This window comes from Danio rerio, chromosome 3 (genome assembly GCF_049306965.1).
Source record: "Danio rerio strain Tuebingen ecotype United States chromosome 3, GRCz12tu, whole genome shotgun sequence".
Lineage (NCBI taxonomy): Eukaryota > Metazoa > Chordata > Actinopteri > Cypriniformes > Danionidae > Danio > Danio rerio.
The window spans coordinates 1,052,593-1,071,565 of NC_133178.1; the positions used below are offsets into that span (position 1 = coordinate 1,052,593).

General features: G+C 41.6%; 1 protein-coding gene across 3 annotated transcripts; it reads right to left on the reverse strand.

Moving 5' to 3' along the window:
- Window positions 1-1,026: 1,026 nt before the first annotated feature.
- a2m3b (alpha-2-macroglobulin 3, member b) lies at window positions 1,027-13,500 on the reverse strand. 3 transcript variants are annotated; one of them, NM_001100153.2, is given in 34 exon segments: window positions 1,027-1,119; window positions 1,194-1,299; window positions 1,504-1,584; window positions 1,664-1,745; window positions 2,061-2,182; window positions 2,262-2,483; window positions 2,784-2,968; window positions 3,113-3,275; window positions 3,425-3,499; window positions 3,569-3,725; window positions 3,794-3,869; window positions 3,946-4,122; window positions 4,408-4,491; window positions 4,565-4,616; window positions 4,709-4,830; window positions 5,112-5,232; window positions 5,307-5,532; window positions 5,614-5,758; window positions 5,845-5,935; window positions 6,001-6,126; window positions 6,302-6,451; window positions 6,537-6,749; window positions 6,814-7,041; window positions 7,116-7,286; window positions 7,357-7,466; window positions 7,534-7,654; window positions 8,517-8,631; window positions 9,000-9,084; window positions 9,156-9,321; window positions 9,399-9,419; window positions 9,501-9,553; window positions 10,547-10,703; window positions 10,850-11,033; window positions 13,277-13,500. In NM_001100153.2, coding segments are annotated over 34 exon segments (4,368 nt in total). In that variant the 5' UTR covers window positions 13,417-13,500; the 3' UTR covers window positions 1,027-1,078.
- Between the last annotated feature and the right edge of the window lie 5,473 nt (window positions 13,501-18,973).

Below are 18,973 nucleotides of genomic sequence, written 5' to 3' on the forward strand. Positions count from 1 at the left end.
TCCATCTATGGCGAGGGCTTAGAGCAGTGTTCATAAATACAGAGCGGGAAAACACAGCTGGGAAACATAACCTGCTTTGCATTGTTTTGTAGGAAACAGTTTAGATCTGTTTAGGGTAAGAGGTGTGAGTTAATGCCATCAGTTTATCACTGAATGTGTCTGGAATATTAAAAACCAACCTACTTAACTCTGCTCCTTTAGCGCCCCTCATAGGAGCTTGATCCACGCTGGCATTTCTCCTCTTGGGTTTTTGGGGAAAAAAAATAAATAAATAAATCCACCTTCCAGTGTTAAGTTTCAGTATACCAGATTGGCACAATCCACATGCTTTGGCCTTTTTCCACTGGGCGTAGTTACAGTTGCCAAGCCACAATTGGTGGGTGGCGGTTTTTTGGTGTGGCTTAGCAAAGGGTCAATTAAAGCACATCTTACTCCATCCACCAATGCCACATTGCCCCAGACTGTCCGGAAGTTGGCAGATGCTTTAGTTCAGGTCTGGGAGGAGGAGATCTCCCAGGAGAACAAGCACCACCTCATCAGAAGCATGCCCAGGCATTGTAGGGAGGTCAGAGGCAGGTGGTGATGTAAAAATAATAGAATAAGAATATTTAACTCAGATCTAGGATTTAAGTTACTTTATTTGGAGAAGTGTAATTTACTGACATTGCTAGAAATCCCCATAACTGCACAAGTAAGCAATTTTACGATATGCAGCTTAAAAAAAAAAAAAAAAAAAAAAAAAAAAAAAGCTACTTGAGGTGCTCTTGGATCAGACAGAAGATTTAGTTTAGCAAACTTGAGAGGGGGGGGGGGGGGGAAGAGAGAGAAGGGAAGAAAAAAAAAAAAAAGAAGAAAAAAAAAAGGCAGTTGCAGAAAGCACTATTGGATCAACACCCAAGAGTGGCAGTTACAAAAGATAAAAAAAATAAATAAAAAAAACATTGTTGGAACCTTGTGCACGTGTTGGCATTGCATCCCTCATCTCACCCACAAATACTTTAAGAATCCAAAAGAGAGAAGAGCAGATTTAATCCAAGGACTTTTATTTTTAATACATTTAGTGGGAACTGAATCCCAATCAAGAACAGACAGAAGTGTATGTAGTCTCAAAACTTTCACCTGAAAGAGAAAAGCAGAGTATGAAACACCATCTGAAAACTCCAAATGGTCCATTTAATAAAAAAAATACATACTTCTCTGATAGTAGTCATAAACATTGATGACTGCTGGCTTGAGATTCTTCACTGCAACAGTCTGTGTCAGCTGAATACTGTAGGTCACTGGGACGCCTTTGGGAACCTGCAGACAGAAGATTTACTCGTTTCCATGAAGTTTTAGTAAAAAAAAAATAAAATAAAAGTCGAGGGATAAAGTTTAAGGGTGCAAGTTACATGTTAACCAGAAAGTCAAGTACTTTAAAGCTTCAGGTTGGTGAAATGGTGCACTTTAGATTATTAATAGTAAATTATGTAATAATAATGCCTTAAGTAACTACAATCTCACCTCTTGTAGATAGACAAGCACACGATCACCTTCAGTATCCACCCTCTGCACCAATGGAGAGAAATTGGGTGGAGATCCAAGCTGCGAGGGGAACGAGGAAAAATAAATACTCAGCAAGTTTCAAAGATCCCAAAAAGTCACCCTCAAAACGAATACAAACCAGTGAGGTGTCTGCAGTGAATCCTGACAACACCTTGATGTCCACCAGAAGCATGTTAGTAGTTGGTTTTGGACCAGTGTATCTGACATGGAAAGACAGGTCATGTTAAGAAACAAGCTCTTGCTCTTACACTGGAGTGGCATAGATGTGCTTTAGAAATGGTTATGATGGAAGCTAGCCCAGTACAAACAGTACATGAAGAACGGCATTGCTAAACAGTGTCCACTTTAAAACATGCAAGTCATCCATCTTATGCAAAAATCACCATTGCAACTGTATAAAGGATACAAAGTAGGTTTTGCAAATGCTAAATCTACTCTAGAAGTGCAGAAAGTAAAGACTTGGCAAAGAATTGGCCAGCCTTAAAGTCATATGTAAAGCTGAAAGACATCCTTACTTGACTGTGAAGGTCAACATCAGATTGACTGGTGACGCCTGGCAGTTTCCGGTCACCTTCGCAACAACACTCAGTGTTTTGGCAACCACAACAGGAGTTGGAATGTTGTAAAAACAGGCAACCTGCGAGTGTAAACAAGAACCTAACGCAAGGAGTGTTCATGGGCACAAAAACACAAGTAGGGAAGGTAAATGCACAGACCTGGACTGACACACAAGTGGATCCCGATGCTACAACACTGTATGTGCCTGGAAAGTTGTTGAGTGGACTCTCCTGATACAGCAAGCGGTTGTTGGGAGTCACAGCAAAGTTGTACACATCTCCTGCTGGCACGGAGGACTGAACGGTAACTGTGCTGGAACCTCCAGAACTGAACACGAGACTAGCATATAAAGCCATAGCCTGAAGAGCCACCACGGTGTCCTACACAAGCAGAAGACCAAACTCATCTCAGCTACATTAGAGAGTGTCAATAGGTTCCAAACAACTTGAACTGATTTAATTGTCAGAGAACCATTAACTTCACAGGGAGTATGGAAACCATTTCTTCTGGCAAAAAGCAATTTAAAATGCTGCATTCAAGGTACACATTTGTATAAGAACAATCATTTGAGTCAAATCAGGTCCAGCTCCAGGATGAGCAACACAGTGCATTAGCATAGTTCAGACTCTAATGGACTTTAAAAGCACAACAAATGCTTAATGTTTGTTCGCTGAAGTCACCTGAGTGGAGGTGAAACCACCATAGGGATTCTGCTGGGCCACAAGCCAGTTGACAATGCGGTTAGCATAGCCCAGAGTAGCAGTGGTCACAGGCTGTACAGTGAGAACTGCTAACAGCACATACGCACTGATCTCCACTGCCAGAGTATCCCCAGATGTAGTCTGAGACCAGTGGAGAGTAGTACCTAAAGAGAACAGGAGAAGGGAGTTTATATTAATAGTTTCTAAAAATGCATATCTTTGCTGTTGGCAAAGCTCAACACAGCAGCCTGACGAACACTTATTGCTCCATCTCAATTTAACAAAGCAAATAGATGGTTAATATTCACCTTCAGAAATGGCAGTGTTTCTCAAGGAATTTAAAAGCTGTGCTCGAGTGCTGGTCTCTCCAGCCAGACTGAAGGTGTAGGCCAGCAGAGCAGTGACATAGGTGTTCCCCAGATTCCCAACAAGAGGCCTCAAAAACGACAGAGCCTTAGTAATGACAGGATCCTGGAAGAAAAATGAAGAAACTTCAAGCACGGAACTATTGAAAAACTAAATTTGACCAAGGTTAAACGCAAAGGCTCAAAACCAAACTGACAATACTAGCCAACACAAGTCAATCCATTTCACCTACAGATGATAAGTTAAACCCGTACCGTGACAGGGACTCCAATTTCAAGCAGTGCTGCAACGATGTAGCCAGTCATGGTCACGTTATCACCAACTCCACCCTAAGACACAACAGCATCAGAACTTATTACTTGCGGCTTGGTTATAAAATCGGTGGAAGTGTTACGTACTCTCATGTCATTGTGGTAGAGAGTCCCCTGTTGCACAAAACAGCCATTTGAACCCTGCTTGCTTATCAACCAGTCTTTTGCACTCTGAAGAACGTTGGGATCTATGTAGGTGAAGCTCCTCGCTAGACCAAAAGTCCTCATGACAAAGGCCGTCAACCTGGAGACAGCGCAAGTTCAGTTATACGACACCTTAAATCATCAAGACTTGAACTGCAGGACACGCACCATGTATTGGATTCATCATAACCAAAAGTGCTGAATGAACCATCACTGTGCCTGTAGTTCAGCTGTCCTTGATATCCTATTTCAAAGCAAACAAACGTGAAGTGCTTAACTAGATAGCACTGGAGACTGTTTAAATACGGTTTGGATCATACCACTCTGAAGATAAGTCATGGCAGTGTCTTGGATGGCTGGGGTGAGCTGTGCTGTTACTTTCAGATACCGTAGGATGTAAATATTGGGACCAAGAATGATCATGTTCTGTTCTCCACAGCCATAAGGCATCTGTAGCAAATTAGCCAGATTCTTTAGCGCACGACCCATTATGTCCCCTGAGAAGAGAAACAAAAGGCCAAAAATCCAAAATCAGAAACCACTCGAGTCAGCTAATGAAGAAAGATTACACTAATAGTCTATGAAATGAACAATAAATTTACAGAAGTTAGAAGTGCAACCAATACACAAACTGTCACAATGGTTAAGGTCCATGTAATTAATTGCAATTTCCTCCCTTCCAACCAAATAGAATTGATTACTGCCAAAGCAACTGGCAATTCAAATATACAGCTGTGCTTCCCTACAGGGGTTTGTGGTCTCCTTCTAGAAAGTCCCTTTACCAATGACTGATACAGAGCATCTGGCTGATCCCTGGATGACATTCTTTGGAAAGGTAATCCTCACATCTTCCGAAAGCATGCTTCCTGTGAACCAAACAACCAATCAGCAGACAGCACTAGGATCTTAAATTTAGGAGTACATTTAAGTCAAACTAACCCTTTGGACAGAGTAACCAACTCCGGGTGAAAGTTCTTTTGACTCCTTCAGCCTAATTTAAAAAAGTGAAAAAATATATCTATAAAATACAAAATGCATCAGTAAAGAGCACCAAGAGCCCTTTGGAAACTGCAAAAAGTTTACCAGAACCAGCAGACTACGAGTGACTATGTCAATGCGTCCTCTTGATGGTACGGTCACAACCCGATTACCACACAGTTCCTGGGATGGGTTGGCCTGGGCACTGATTGTCACATTTACGGTTCCTACACAACAGAAATAAATTGAGCATGACCCTCATACAGTGGTCACCAAACTTGTTCCTGGAGGGCCGGTGTCCTGCCGATTTTAGCTACAACCCCAATCAAAACACACCTGAACAAGCTAATCAAGCTCATACTTGGTATACTTGAAACATCCAGGCAGGTGTGTTGAGGCAAGATGGAGCTAAATCCTGCAGGGACACCAGCCCTCCGGGGCAGAGATTGGTGACCCCTGCCCTCATACTTGCTCCCTTTTTCAATTTATTTTATAAAGTCAAACAAACCAATAACAGAAGCAGTTAAAGCCCATTTGAAGGTCTTTCTCCCATTGGCAACGAGAGTGGATGAAGACTGATCAAGAGAGTTTAGAGTGAAGTTGGAGGATGGCGTTGGAGTCACTTGAACCTGACAATGAGCAACAGCATTAGTGGACATAGAATAGAGATATGCATGTGTGAATCCATTAAGTGAACCCAGACCTTGATGCATTGGGACAGATAATTGAAGACTGTGGCCTTCAGCTCAAAAACCTCCCCACGGATTATGGAGTAAGGCAGGGTAAGCTCTAGAAAGAAGGGCTGGAAGGCAGTCAACAGAGCTGGTGGAGCCAGACCAAAACCATTGGAGGACAGACAGAAGGCCTCAGCGTCCCATGTAGTGATTGTATCAGGAACTGTGAGGGAAACTGATGTGGACCCAGAGTCTCTGAAGACAAGGACCACAAACAAAAAGTAAGGGAAAGGGGGGGGGGGGGGTTAAAGAATTAAATAAATTGGTTTCACCAACCCCACTGGAGTGAGTTGCCAGATCCATGTCTCTGGAAAAAACGTTCTGATGGTCACATCAACAGGTGAACCAGAAGGGGAGCCAGCGATTTCAGATACTGCTGCAGGTGCAGCAAGAACCTTATCCATAGCAAACATTACAGGACCTTATGAGGGGAAGAGAGGAAGGATTTAAAGAATTCTTTTTTTGGTTACAGCTGGCAATGGTGGTTAATGTGATTAAAACCCTTACCACGGAAGTTGCGATAGAAATTCAGCCTCCTGTATGTGAGGCACTGAGGTTCTCGAACCGGCAGATTTGTTGCCATCTTGATCCCCACACCCTGTTCAAAATTTAAACCAATGTAAAACCAACAAAGCAGGAACCACTTTAAAAATAGGATTCTACCTTGAAGGTGTTATAAGCCTGATCTGTTGGAACAGCTCGACGGGGTCGAACTTGCAGGCAGTCCTGTTGATCTTCAACACCAGGTGGATAATCATATAGTGATTGTACTGGGAGTAAACCAAACACCTTAAGGGGAGGAAAACAAACAAAAGACTTGTAAAACCCTGTTAAACAAGTGAGCAAAACTCAGAATTCAAAAACTGCAATACATTCGTAAAGTCCAAATCAAATGCAGCAGTTTAGCTTTTCTTCCAGGCACATTTAAACCAATTAGAAGGTCTGCAGTTTACAAACAAATTACCGCCTCTGCAGTAAGACGTCCTCCTGACTGCAGGATCAGGACGCTCTGATCTATAGCACTGAGGCCACACAGAGATCCTGCTTGAGCAGAGACGGTCAAAACATTTCCCTCTCCAGGAACAGCAGAAGCAGGAGAGAACTGCAGAGAAACCTGCAACAAACTAGCTCAATGAACGACAAGTCACATTCCCCACGTGAAGTAAAGACAACTACAAATGAAAAAGATCTACGAATACCTGATTTGAGAAGCACTTCTCGGTGTCAAAAGATGCACTACCAGCCACTACAGTCTGGCTGGGCAGAACACAGAAGGCCAGAATCTGCACCATCGGAGCCATATTGGCAAGAATGGAGAGATCAAATGACACTGTGCCACTGGTGATGGTATCAAAAGCCAGAGCTTGAACAGTTTTAAACCCATGCAGAATGATCACTCCTCTGGACATGACCTGACAACAGACAGCTGGATTAGTACCAAACAAAGTCAAACACATAAAAATAAGGCCAATTTACCATATAGATGATGTCAGCACTGTAGTCGCCAGTCTCTCCAACAAATGAATACTTGACCGTCACTGCATAAGTACTGCCACATTTCAGCGGCTGCTCAAGCGTCACTATAGACAGATCACTAAAGCTTGGGTTGTCAAGAGCAGCAGTTTGGAAAAGCTGAACCAGCCTTGTATCTGTAGTGAAGTATGGCGAGTTGTAACTAAAATAGGACTGTGGAGTTGCACTTGCCTGGGGGAAAAAGTAATAATGCAAGTTTTAAAGATAGAAGAGTGAGCTTGCACAAAATAAGCAACAAGTCATACCACAAGATTCAGATCAGCTTTAGGAAAAGCAGTCGTGTCAAGGGAGAACATGGCAAGTCCATTCTTGTTTGTGGTCAAATTGAACAGCAGTTTGTTGGGCCATGTGCTGCTGTCCAGGACGTAAACTGCCTTGCTATTGATTGGGTTCCCATTGAAGTCAGAAACTGAGATCTGTTTGGGGAAAAACAAACATTAAGAAACTCAACAAGCAGACTCATGCAGCAAGTGATGAAAGACTTGCCTTGCCATTCAAAGTTGACCCATAATCATAGAACTTTGGGAGGTCCACAAATGTGACCTTGCCAACTTCAAATGTAATCGACACCGTATTGGATTTTGAAATGACAAAACCTGGAAGGGAAGACAAATATGAAGGCACCAAATAAAAACAGCATGTTGAAATCAGGAAGTAGTTTACCTGTTCCCTCCTCAGTGACGTTGACATTAACAACGAAGGAATTCTGCAGGCTATTCTCCAAACTGGTGCCAAAAAACGATGATGTAGTAAGTGTTAAAGAGGCACAGCCAGTGTTGTTTGTCTAGTAGAAGAAAAATATATTAATGTTGAGAGACCAAGGGTCCATTCTTAGGATCTAGACTGCTCATTTAGCTGGATTTGGTCGACAATTTGAAATATCCACAATAGTGGTTCCTCTAAATGCATCCCAGAGTTGTAATGGAAACAGGTCTGGAAGTTTAAACCTGCTCCGCAGACCTTTCATAAACCATTAGAAACAAGGGTGATACTTGAATGTAAAAAGCACTGATCCATTTACAACAGCAACCTAAAATCATTTTAGGATAGCAATGTGAACTAATAAAAGGGTGCTTTATTTTAAATAAACTTAACCATGAAAGCATAAAACCCACATGGATAATTAAATTAATATAATAACATTATGCTAATGTGCAGTCAAACAGTTACAATGCTGATCATGGTTAAGGACTTAAAAGATTTAGTACTGGCATGTCCAAACTCAGTCCTGGAGGGTTGGTGTCCTGCAAAGTTTAGTTCCAACCCCAATCAGACACTGCTGGGCTAGCTTAAGCCCTTACTAGAGACTCTAGAAACATCCTTGCAGGTGTTGAGGAAAGTTGGAGCTAAAAATCAGCAGGACACCGGCCTCCCACGACAGAGTTTGGACACCCCTGAATTAGTCCTTCACAACAATCATGAACCCATGCATCTCAGATCAGTTTATCAATCTAATTTAATCTGATTTGCAAACCTGTTTGAACCCAATTTTCCAGTGATCAAAAAGACCAGGGATCTGCCAAAACTTAGTAGTGAGGTTTGAAGAAATGGGACCCCAGTATTTAAATATTACCCGAGGCCAAAATTTAGGACTCTAACCAAGTAAGAATCCACTTAGATTTCCTAACGGTGTACAATAATCTTACCTTGGTAGATTTACTCAGACACACACTGGTCACTTTAGGATCCTGAATATAGATAAATGGCTGACGGCACACTTCCACAACCACTTGACCAGGTACAGGCTGTCCATATGTGTATCTGAGAAACATTAGAGAAAAATAAGACCATAACCATTCATTAATACACTTGAGCTCAAGTGTTTGTATAGTCCACATGTTAGTAGATTAGTGCACATCATAAAGGTGAAGTGTATAGGGCACCCAAACAGGTCAAGCCTGAAATAAATATCCCTAGCAAACTGACTTCAACCCTGTTCTAAATGTTAATAGTTCAGAAATATACTATGAACAAGAGGCATCATAGAGGGGGGGGGGGGGGGGGGGGGGGGAGACAATATCCTGGTGGGCAAGTTTAAGGCTTGACAGCATTCACTCAACTTGCTGTAATGCTAGAGGTGTACATTTTCAAATGAAGTGCGCTGGTTTTCAAAAATAAATAGCACTCACTTTGCACAAGCCTCAACTTTCAGCCCCACATCTGCAACACTATACGTCTGTGGCGCGTTCACAGTCACATCAAACTTGGGCAAAACTAAACCAGAAAGAGCTGTAAGACCTCAGATCTGCTGTTGTACAGTTGCACAATAACACTAACAGCCATACCGTATTGTTTTACATCAAAACTCTGGGAGATGATTCGGTCACCAATGTAAGCCTTCAGAGTGTACGTCCCAGTCTGAGCTTCTGGGTTCAAGACATGAGAAAGCTCCAAAATCCAGTTTATTGAGGAAACATTGGCCCACTGACGGATCCGGATGCCATGAAGGTCCTAGTTTAAAAAGTTAAACTTAAAAATCACAAGCACAAACAAAACATCCAGAGTCTTCAATACCATCAAGGTCTTACCTCCAGCACAACCAGACTGTACTGCAAGACAGAGGATCATCATTAGCCATAAAGCACACGATTGAAAAGCTTTAAATACTAATCGAATAAAAACAGCCTTACCATTTGCTCTTGAGGCACAAATTGATCACTCATGGTCACCACTCTAATATTCACTGCAAAACATTACATCGGTTACAATGGGCACATTAACATGATCATGGGTCAGATTCACAGGACCAGACACTCAACTATCATTTACTAAAACGATAACATTTAGTTTAGATTTAAAAGTGGCTTTGTGGTCAAAGTTGCTGGTTTGAGCACCAGCCATTTTTGTTTGGAGTTTGCATGTTCTCCTATTGTTCACGTGGGTTAGCTGTCAATATTGTGAAGGAAGCCCCGCCTTCTAGTACAAGAGCCAATCAGCGATTGCTATAGAATGACAATTTTCCAGGGTAGGGGCTGAGACCAGACAAGAGTTACTGCAAATTTTGTGATACAAACATTTAGAAATAACTAAAATGGACAGTAGTTTAATTTTATTGGTCATTCATAATAGGAAATTTAATAGTAATCTTGGAAAGCAGTTAGAGAAATTGAGGTTTCCTCATTTAAACGCTTCTCAGGGCAGTGTGCTCTGATTCTATTTCAAAGAAGGCCGAAGAGTGAAAGGAGCTGCCTCAAGGACTGTGTACAAGTGCATGTGAACATGCGAGTGTTTGCCAGGACTGGGTCACAGCTGGAAGGGAATGCTTTGCGTAAAACAAGCTAGAGCAGGGGTCACCAAACTCATTCCTGGAGGGCCAGTGTCCAGCAGATTTTAGTTCCCAACCTAGTCAAACACATCAGAACAAGACAATCAAGGTCTTCCTAGGTATACTTGAAACACCCAGGCTGGTGTGTTGAGGCAAGATGGAGCCAAACCCCGCAGGGCACCAAACCTCCAGGAACAAGATTGGAGACCCCTGCACTAGAGTAACTTAGTTCATTCCACTGCGGCTTCATCCCAGATTTCAGTGGTTGCCAAAGGATAGGAAGTTTAAATTAAGGAATGACTTGAATTTGGGTGAACAGTCACTATAAGACAATTCTTATGAATCCAGCCCCAGAACTAAAGTCTTAAACATTCTGCACGAACACTCAAGTAAAGCCTGGTCACAGGTCACCTTTCTGTCCTGGATTGTAGAGCGGTTTGTCTGTCTGGATGAAGGTCAGAGGCAGGTAAGACCTGAACATCACTTTACTCTCTTCAGTCATTTTGAAGGACGGTCCTTGAACGACAACCCTCACCGTCTGCACTGAATCTCCATTAACTATAGGAGCCTGCAAAGAAATATCATAGTGGATTTCTCATCCAGAAGTCAACACTTACCCTGAAATAAACTTGGGAATGTTCTGTTCAACACAAAGACATGCTGAAGAACATTGGGGGGGGGAAGCAGCCCTTGATGCAGGTTAAAGATTCAGACCTGGAAGGTAAAACACTGGTGAAGCTTCCTCCGGGACGTCTGACGCACAAGTTGTGTTTCTGTTTTTTGGTCATCGACCAGAGAAATGGTTATTGTGAGACTGCCCGTGTGTTTCAGAAGACTAACACACAGTTTGGCATCAGAGCCGGACTCGATCAGTGAAGGAAACGCCACCATGAAGAGCCTGCAGGAAAACAGATTTGGTCAGTTCCACACATGTGGCCATGCAGGAGACACTAGACTGCAGGTAATCTACCGTCAAATACAAGCTTCTGCCAGTTAATGCAGACTAAACCATGAAGAAACACCAAGCTGCTTAATCTTGGAGGACTTCGTGATCAGGTAATAATTTGGCAAGCTGAATTTAATGGGTGGTGAAATACAAGTTAAAAGAAAGTGCAACTTCACATACTTGAGCAGAAATCACAAAATGTTTTTTTTTTTCTGATTAGCTCAGCCCAAAGTGACATTTGATTATTTTCATCGACAATTAAATCAACAATTTTCCAGTTTATTTCAGAGGAATGGTTTACATTCTGCTCTACAAGATGGCTACCTGACGACACTTTACAGCCCAGGTGTCAGACTCGGCTCCAGAAGGGCTGCAGCTCTGCAGTTCAGCTTTAACCCCAATTAAACACCAGACCATACTGATGGGGTCCTTCAGGCTTGTTTGATACCTACAGGCAAGCATGTTGAAGGGCTGGAACTAAACGGTGCAGGGCTGCAGCCCTCCAGGAATGGAGTTTGACACCCCTGCTCAGTCAAGCTAACCTTCAGTAGCGCAATTGGACAAATTTAAGGGATTGCAAGCAGTCATACTCAAGCTATGGTCACATTAAAGTTTGATAATGCGAAATTCTGTCATGCAGCGCTGCGAAAAGGGGCGAAATTAAACAAGATTAGGCATTTAAAAAAAAAAAGCTAGTGATTGCTCCATGTTTTACATTTCTGTCCAGAGATGTCGTGTTTTGACCCTCGAGTGCTCTCACGCAGTCAAGTGATGCGATTTCGCAGGTCAGAGTTCACCAAGCTTGAACTTTGCACCGCAGCAACCTGCGAAACTTGACGCATGACCCTGCGTTTCCGGTCTAACGCATGCGTATGAAGTCTATAGGAGGAAAAGCCCAGTGTGACCGCAGCTTCAGACTTTTCAATGGAAGATCATGGTTATGCGAAATTTGTGGCACTTAAACGCAGGAGCATGGTTGCATCATGTAAATTTGGTTTCAGAAGTCTATGGAAGAAAATCAATGCCAAAAGTACTGAATAAGCTAAAACAACATGAGTGGTAGGGGGAAGATTTAACAACTGCTCGCCTTTTAAAGACTTGGATTGCCAGGGTTTGTAATTTTAGGTCCTGAAATTTAACCACTGTTTATTTAAGCTTTGAATATTTCAAACACGTTTTAAACCTAAATTCTTTAAGTATTTATTTATTTATTTAACATGAAATTCACTTCCATAAATTTAGCGGATTAAATTCAGCTGTTAAAATTTGACAGATAATATTAAATGCTACCTTTGGGCTGTTATTAGCTTTCCCCCCCACTTATTTACTGGCTTATACATCTTAAATTGGTCCAGCTGCTAGTGAAAATGCAGCTGGAGATTGTCAATCTTCATCCTATTGCTTCTCCTGCAGTTCCCGGATGTAATGTAGAATTTTAAGAGCTGAATTTAAACCACTGAATTTTGGGAAGCGAATTTAACAAACAAGTCAGAGTTACCTTTTTAACATTACGCATTTTTCCACCAGTATGGAATATTTGAAAGTTGTCTTTTTAATATTATACATGACATTTGGAAATGAAAGGGAATTGAATCATCAAGTATGAAAACAGGTTTGAAATATTCACAGCGGTGTTCAATGTCAGGACCTAAATTTGCAATCCCTGGCAATTGAGCTCATTAAAATGCAAGCAGTGCTAAAGCGATGCTTTTTTTTGTGTGCTATTCGACAAGCTTTGTTTCAAAACTTTTGGCATTGATTTGGTTCCATAGTCTTCAATACATGGCAACAGAATTAGTCTTAAAAAAAAAAAAAATAAAAAAAAAGAAACTATTCTCTTATATTGTTGGGACGACTCATAGCTACTAAATGGATGACCACATAATGTAAAGTAATGAGGCTGATAGAAATCGGTTCATTTTGATGGGGAGAAAATTTAAAACATTATTAAAAGTATTAAACTTATCAATTACTAGAGCCAGAATAAAAGGAAATGGCATCTGGAAGTTATCTAGTGGTGTTGTTCTTGGCAATATCTCTCAATCCTTCCCCACCACTTACAAACAATGATAGTAGTCAAATTTGAAGATGTGCCAAATTACTGAAGAATAAACAAAGACTCAAACATCGTTCTTATCTATACCTAAAAGTGGGAGTAAACTCAGAGGGTTTAAAGTTAATAACACTGTACTCACGGCCCTGAGATCAGTTCATCAGGCGGATTTAATGATGCAGTGTCTTCCAGCCAAACAGGCTCTATACCCGCACCATCAGCAAAGCAGAAGAGAAAGCCTACAGCGAACCATCTCCAAACACTGATCTCCATCACAGCCATGAAGAGCAATCATCTACACTGTCGCCTTCAGAAACCCTGCTCAGTGTCTGCTACAATCCACAGACCAAACACACGCTGTGCTGGTGGAGACGGACACTGCACACTTATATGAGTTCACTAATGAGACACACCTGATCCAGCTCATCAGCAGAGAGAGACTCTTTCTAGATTTGCAGGTACGTCAAAAACCTTTAACGAAACAGTTTTGAATAACAATACTAATATCAAATTATCTTAAAAATGAAACACAGTGTTTTTGTGTGCTGGGACATGTTGAAAATATTAACCTAAAGACTGCACTATACCTTTATTAGACTGTGTCCACCTCCTGAATCATAGGGGCTGTTCACTGCTGCTCAGTATGAAGCTAAATGTCCTTGGGATGGATATAAATCTGAACGCTCAGACCATCTCAGGATGTGGTTTGCAGATGTTGTTGAAACCACATATTGTTAATTTTACTCCTCTTAAAATAAATAAACACGAGAGCACACATGTCTATATGGAGCCCACAGGTGACCGTTTCAGATCTTTTTTGTTTGGTTTTCTTTTCATTTTTCCTTTAGCTTAATCTCTTATTTATCAGGGGTTGCCACAGTGGAATGAACCGCCAACTATTCCAGCATATGTTTTACACAGCAGATACCTTTCCGGCAGCAACACAATACACACTCATTCACACACACACACACACACACACACACACACACACTCATACAAAGCTTACCCAATTCCCCTATAGCGCATGTGTTTGGACTTGTGGGGGAAACTGGAGCTCCCAGAGGAAACCCACGCCAACATGGGGAGAACATGCAAACTCCACACAAAAACACCAACTGACCCAGCTGGGACTCAAACCAGCAACCTTCTTGCTGTGAGGCCACAGTGCTACCCACTGCGCCACCTTTACATTTTTCACTTAGGCTGCGTCCGAAACCGCATACTTCTATACTATATAGTACGCTAAAATCAGTATGCGAGCCGAGTAGCATGTCCGAATTCATACAATTCGAAAATCAGTATGCGAGAAGTACCCGGATGACTTACTACTTCCGGCGAGAATCTGGAGTGCGCATCGCATGCATGCTGTCCTGCGAGCAAATTCATGAACGGGAGTAAAGCGACGCAAATTACGCAGATACGTCACGTGACAATGTCAAAATGGCGAATGTAGTACGTCTGAATTCCATTCATACTTTTCACATTCATACTGTATAGAATGTACTTTTCTTACGGTCGAGTAGTACGCTTAAATACAAATGCAGTACCTACTGAGTAGTAGGCGGTTTTGGACGCAGCCTTAATTGATTTTTTGGCTGTGAAATGATGAATGTCAGATGCCTGCATTAAGAATAGAGACAGCACCTGTAGCCTATCCCTGTGGAAACAGAGGAATATAAGTTGGGAGTTTTCCAGCAAAGTCTTGCATGCTATTATGAACAGCAGGTGTTGAGGATGGCACATGAAATACTGGGAGACAGCGCACACCCCTTAAATAAACACTCAGTGCATGCCCCTTGGTCGACGTCTATGGACTATAATGCTGCGGTCACACTGGAGTTTGTGTGTGTGAAATTCTGTCTTGCAGTGCTGCAAAAAGGGCAGGATTAAACAGGATTATTAGACTTTTAAATAAAGCTAGCGATTGCTCCATGTTTAAATACCTGTCTAGAGAGGTCATGTTTTGATCCTCGATTCATCTCACACAGTCAAGTGATGCGATTTCGCAGGTCAGAGTTCACCAAGCTTAAACGTTGCACCGCAGCGACCTGCGAAACTTAATGACCCTGCGTTTCCGGTCTGACGCATTCGCGTGTGTATGAATGGAAGTCTATGGGGAGAAAAGTCCAGTGTGAGCGCAGCTTAAGATGTTCCACAAATCGTTATGAATTTACTTTTGTGCCTGAAGTAAATAGGCTACGTAATTAATGTAGTTAATCGATGATTATTATGCGAGTTTTTGTGTTGATCAAGTCAAGTCAACTTTATTGTCAATCAAACCATGCAACAGTACATTACACAGCAGACTGAAATTGCGTTTCTCCCATACTCCAATGTGCAATTTAAAACAAGATATGACACACACTAAACATAAACTAAACATTTAACTAATATATACAATAGATATTTAATAAATAGACAACAATAAACAATAATAAGCTGATGATTATTGTGTTAAGTGTGTCATTCTTGTTATATGTGATGCATCACCATGTTGGAATGAATTGCCTCAAGGGGATTAATAAAGTTTTAAACAAAAAAACTGAATAATAGAAACACAACACAGGCGCATTGGGAAAATGTGCACAGGGATGCATGAGGGGGCACTTGTACTTTTAGGGGGCACACTTTAACATACATCACAAACTACTGAAACAATTATACAAAGTCAGTGTTTTTGATGCATCACTCTTCATAAACTAAAGGTGCAGTAGGTGATTGTCTTCAGAAACATTTGTTGTTGTGCTGTTTGAAAGTCTCTTCACAGTCCAATAGTAATGATGACAGTAAATGATCTAAATGTGTTTATAGGTATTTTTATATTCTGGGTAAAGCATAAAACTAAAAAATGTTCATCCAATTAAATAGAGTCGGACCGTCATCTCCCTTAATTACGATAAGCTGGTCAGACTGTCTGTCAGCAAATGTAGATTCCGACTTCTGGGCATCTGTTCACGCAGAGCAGGGATCGAACTGGCAATCTTCCGAATGGGAGTCGGGTGCTCTACCAAGGAGGCTAAAGACCATAACCTCTAGCGTCTGTCGCTAGAGCGTCTTTAGAGGTCAGAGGAGTAGGGTTTACCTGCACAGTACTAACTAGCTGGCCTCCGTTACATGCACCATGGGAAAGACAAATAATGTCGTCCTGCCTTTATTAACCGAACCACTTTTTGGTCACCCTTTACAAACGGTGCCTAGCAGGACTAAACGATACCAAAAGGCAGAGCAAGATGCGCAGCTGAACGCTATTGGTTCACAGAGATACTTGCAGAAGCAGGAGAATAAACACAAAGGACCCGCCATTTTTAATAACACAGCCGAGACATTACACCATATAAATATATACACATAATAACCAGCCATGGTCAACTCGAGCTCAAACAAACCTTGTTGTCGTCTTGATGTACAGCCACAAAGCCAAGAAGAACGAAATCTCCTGTGTCCTGCTGTTGTTTTGCGAGGCCGAGCTGTTTGACGTTCTCCAGAGAGCTGCAGTTGCTCGCTGCGCGTCTATATTTGAAATAACGCACTTCTTGAGCTGATGATAATACAAGTGTGCGTGATTATTGAAGTGCTCTGATATTCGATCCTTTCAGAAATGGACAAACGTGAGAGTGAAGCACAAAAAGCTAAGCAGCAACTATTATCATCATCTTCTGGACTATTATGAACTCAGAATGGCTGCATGTGCTGCTGAAGATTACACACACACAGATGAGAGCTCTGCTCTGACTGTGCGCTATATTGTGTGTTGTTTTTGAATCCAAATAAGCACTAAATGTCTGCTGTGTGTAGTTTTACTGTAAGTGGTGTCATATCAGAGACTGTGTTCATATGTGTTACAGTAGGCTTTGTAATGTCATTGATCTGCAGTTATAATTAAATTATGTTTACAGCAAGGTTATTAAGTTAACAAAAACGAACGAAAACTAAAATGTAAAATAATTGTCGTTAACTGAAATAAAAACAAAAAACGAGAGTTTTTTCAACAACTAGAACTGAATCTGTAGTGTGTACATACAAAACTAACTGAAACTACCTAGAATTATAGCAAAACCCTCCTTCGTTTTCGTATTTGAGAATGTATTTAATATATAATCTTACTGTAAGCCTTTTACAAGTAAATATAATCCGCGCTGCAGGTGTTTGTGTAACCCCTGCCGGCTCTACGCCACCCAACCCGCTCCGAGCTGGTTTCGAACCGGCGACCTTCCACATGGGAGTCGAGCGCTCTACCAAGGAGGCTAAAGACCATGGCCTTTAGCGTTTGTCGCTAGAGCACCTTTAGAGGTCAGAGGAGTGAGGTTTTACCTGCACAGCACCCACTAGCTGGCCTCCGTTACATTTGTGTTTGACCCTTTCGCACCTGAGAGTCTCCTGCTGCCATTGGCCAGATCGAGCCGGTGTTACTGTTTAACTGGTGACCGTGTAAACAGGTGTCTCTTTCCAGATGTAAGCTATTCACGTTTGCAGATTCGTCACTTTTTCACAGCAACAAAACATGCAAATACCAAATAAAGACTCTTATTACTTGGTGTCAGTGTCATAGTGAGCATTATTGACTCTAATATCGGTGTAGCAGAACAGTATATCACCAAAACTAATCTAAATATATTGAGATTTGAACTCGTGTAGTCGAAACGCTCAGCACACGCATCAATCAACTCACATAACTGAGCTACTCAGAACTACACATGAAATGGTCTGTTTTAATATCTTGATCAGTCACAGTATGCTGTGCTTGTGGACCCGTGTTGACATGTTTCCATCGATGTTAACATGTTTACATGTTGTTTAGTTACATGTACTCGCGTTAATGTGCTTCTACAAACTCTCCCGCTGATAGAAGAGTTGACTAAACGATGCTTCATCAGTTGCTCAAACCATGTTTGTTCATAGTTGTAGACTCATGTGTACCTGTGTCTTAGGAGTCGTGTTAACTCTTGACCCATGCTCACACGTGTAACGTACATACAGATTTTACAAAAAAAATTAATACAATGACGATATTATTATGCAACATATTATCATTCATTTTCTTTTCGGCTTAGTTCCTCCATCAATCCGGGGTCGCCACAGCAGAATGAACCACCAACTTATCTATGTCTAATATATCTAATATATATTTATAAGCTCAACTCCTTGTTTAAGCTCTTGTTCTCTCCAGACTGGATTATTGCAACTCTCTACTAGCCGGGCTTCCAGCTAACTCTATCATTTACATTTAGTCATTCAGCAGACGCTTTTATCCAAAGCGACTTACAAATGAGGACAAGGAAGCAATTTACACAACTATCAGAGCAACAATGAAGAAGTGCTGTAGGCAAGTTTCAGGTTTGTGAAGTCTAAGGAAAGATTTAGTAATGTCAAGCCTCTTCAGATGCTTCAGAACGCAGCAGCACGAGTGGTCTTTAATGAACCTATAAGAGCACATGTCACTCCGCTGCTCATCCGTTTGCACTGGCTGCCAGTTGCTGCTCGCATCAAATTCAAAGCTCTGATGTTTGCCTACAAAGCGACTTCTGGCCTTGCTCCTTCTTATCTGCTCTCACTTCTGCAGATGTATGTGCCCTCCAGAAACTTGCGTTCTGTGAATGAACGTCGCCTCGTGGTTCCATCCCAAAGAGGGAAGAAATCACTTTCCCGAACTCTCGTATTCAATCTGCCCAGTTGGTGGAATGAAGAGTCACTCGCTGTCTTCAAGAAACCACTAAAAACTCAACTATTTAATCTCCACTTCACTTCCTAAGCTGCAATTGCCTCTCTGACTCCACCACTAACTATACAAAAAAAAAAAATCTTACACTACTAATGCTTTGCTTCTTACACTTTACAC

What these genes read in the sequence shown, in the direction of transcription:
- a2m3b (XM_073934532.1), bottom strand. Translation starts at nt 7,166, where the DNA reads ATGTTCTCCCTTGACACGACTGCTTTTCCTAAAGCTGATCTGAATCTT. An exon ending in CTCGTAGTCTGCTGGTTCTG is followed by an intron (nt 4,617 to 4,708) that starts GTAAACTTTTTG and finishes TTTTTAAATTAG; the next exon opens with GCTGAAGGAGTCAAAAGAAC. An exon ending in TGCTTGTCTATCTACAAGAG is followed by an intron (nt 1,300 to 1,503) that starts GTGAGATTGTAG and finishes TTCTGTCTGCAG; the next exon opens with GTTCCCAAAGGCGTCCCAGT.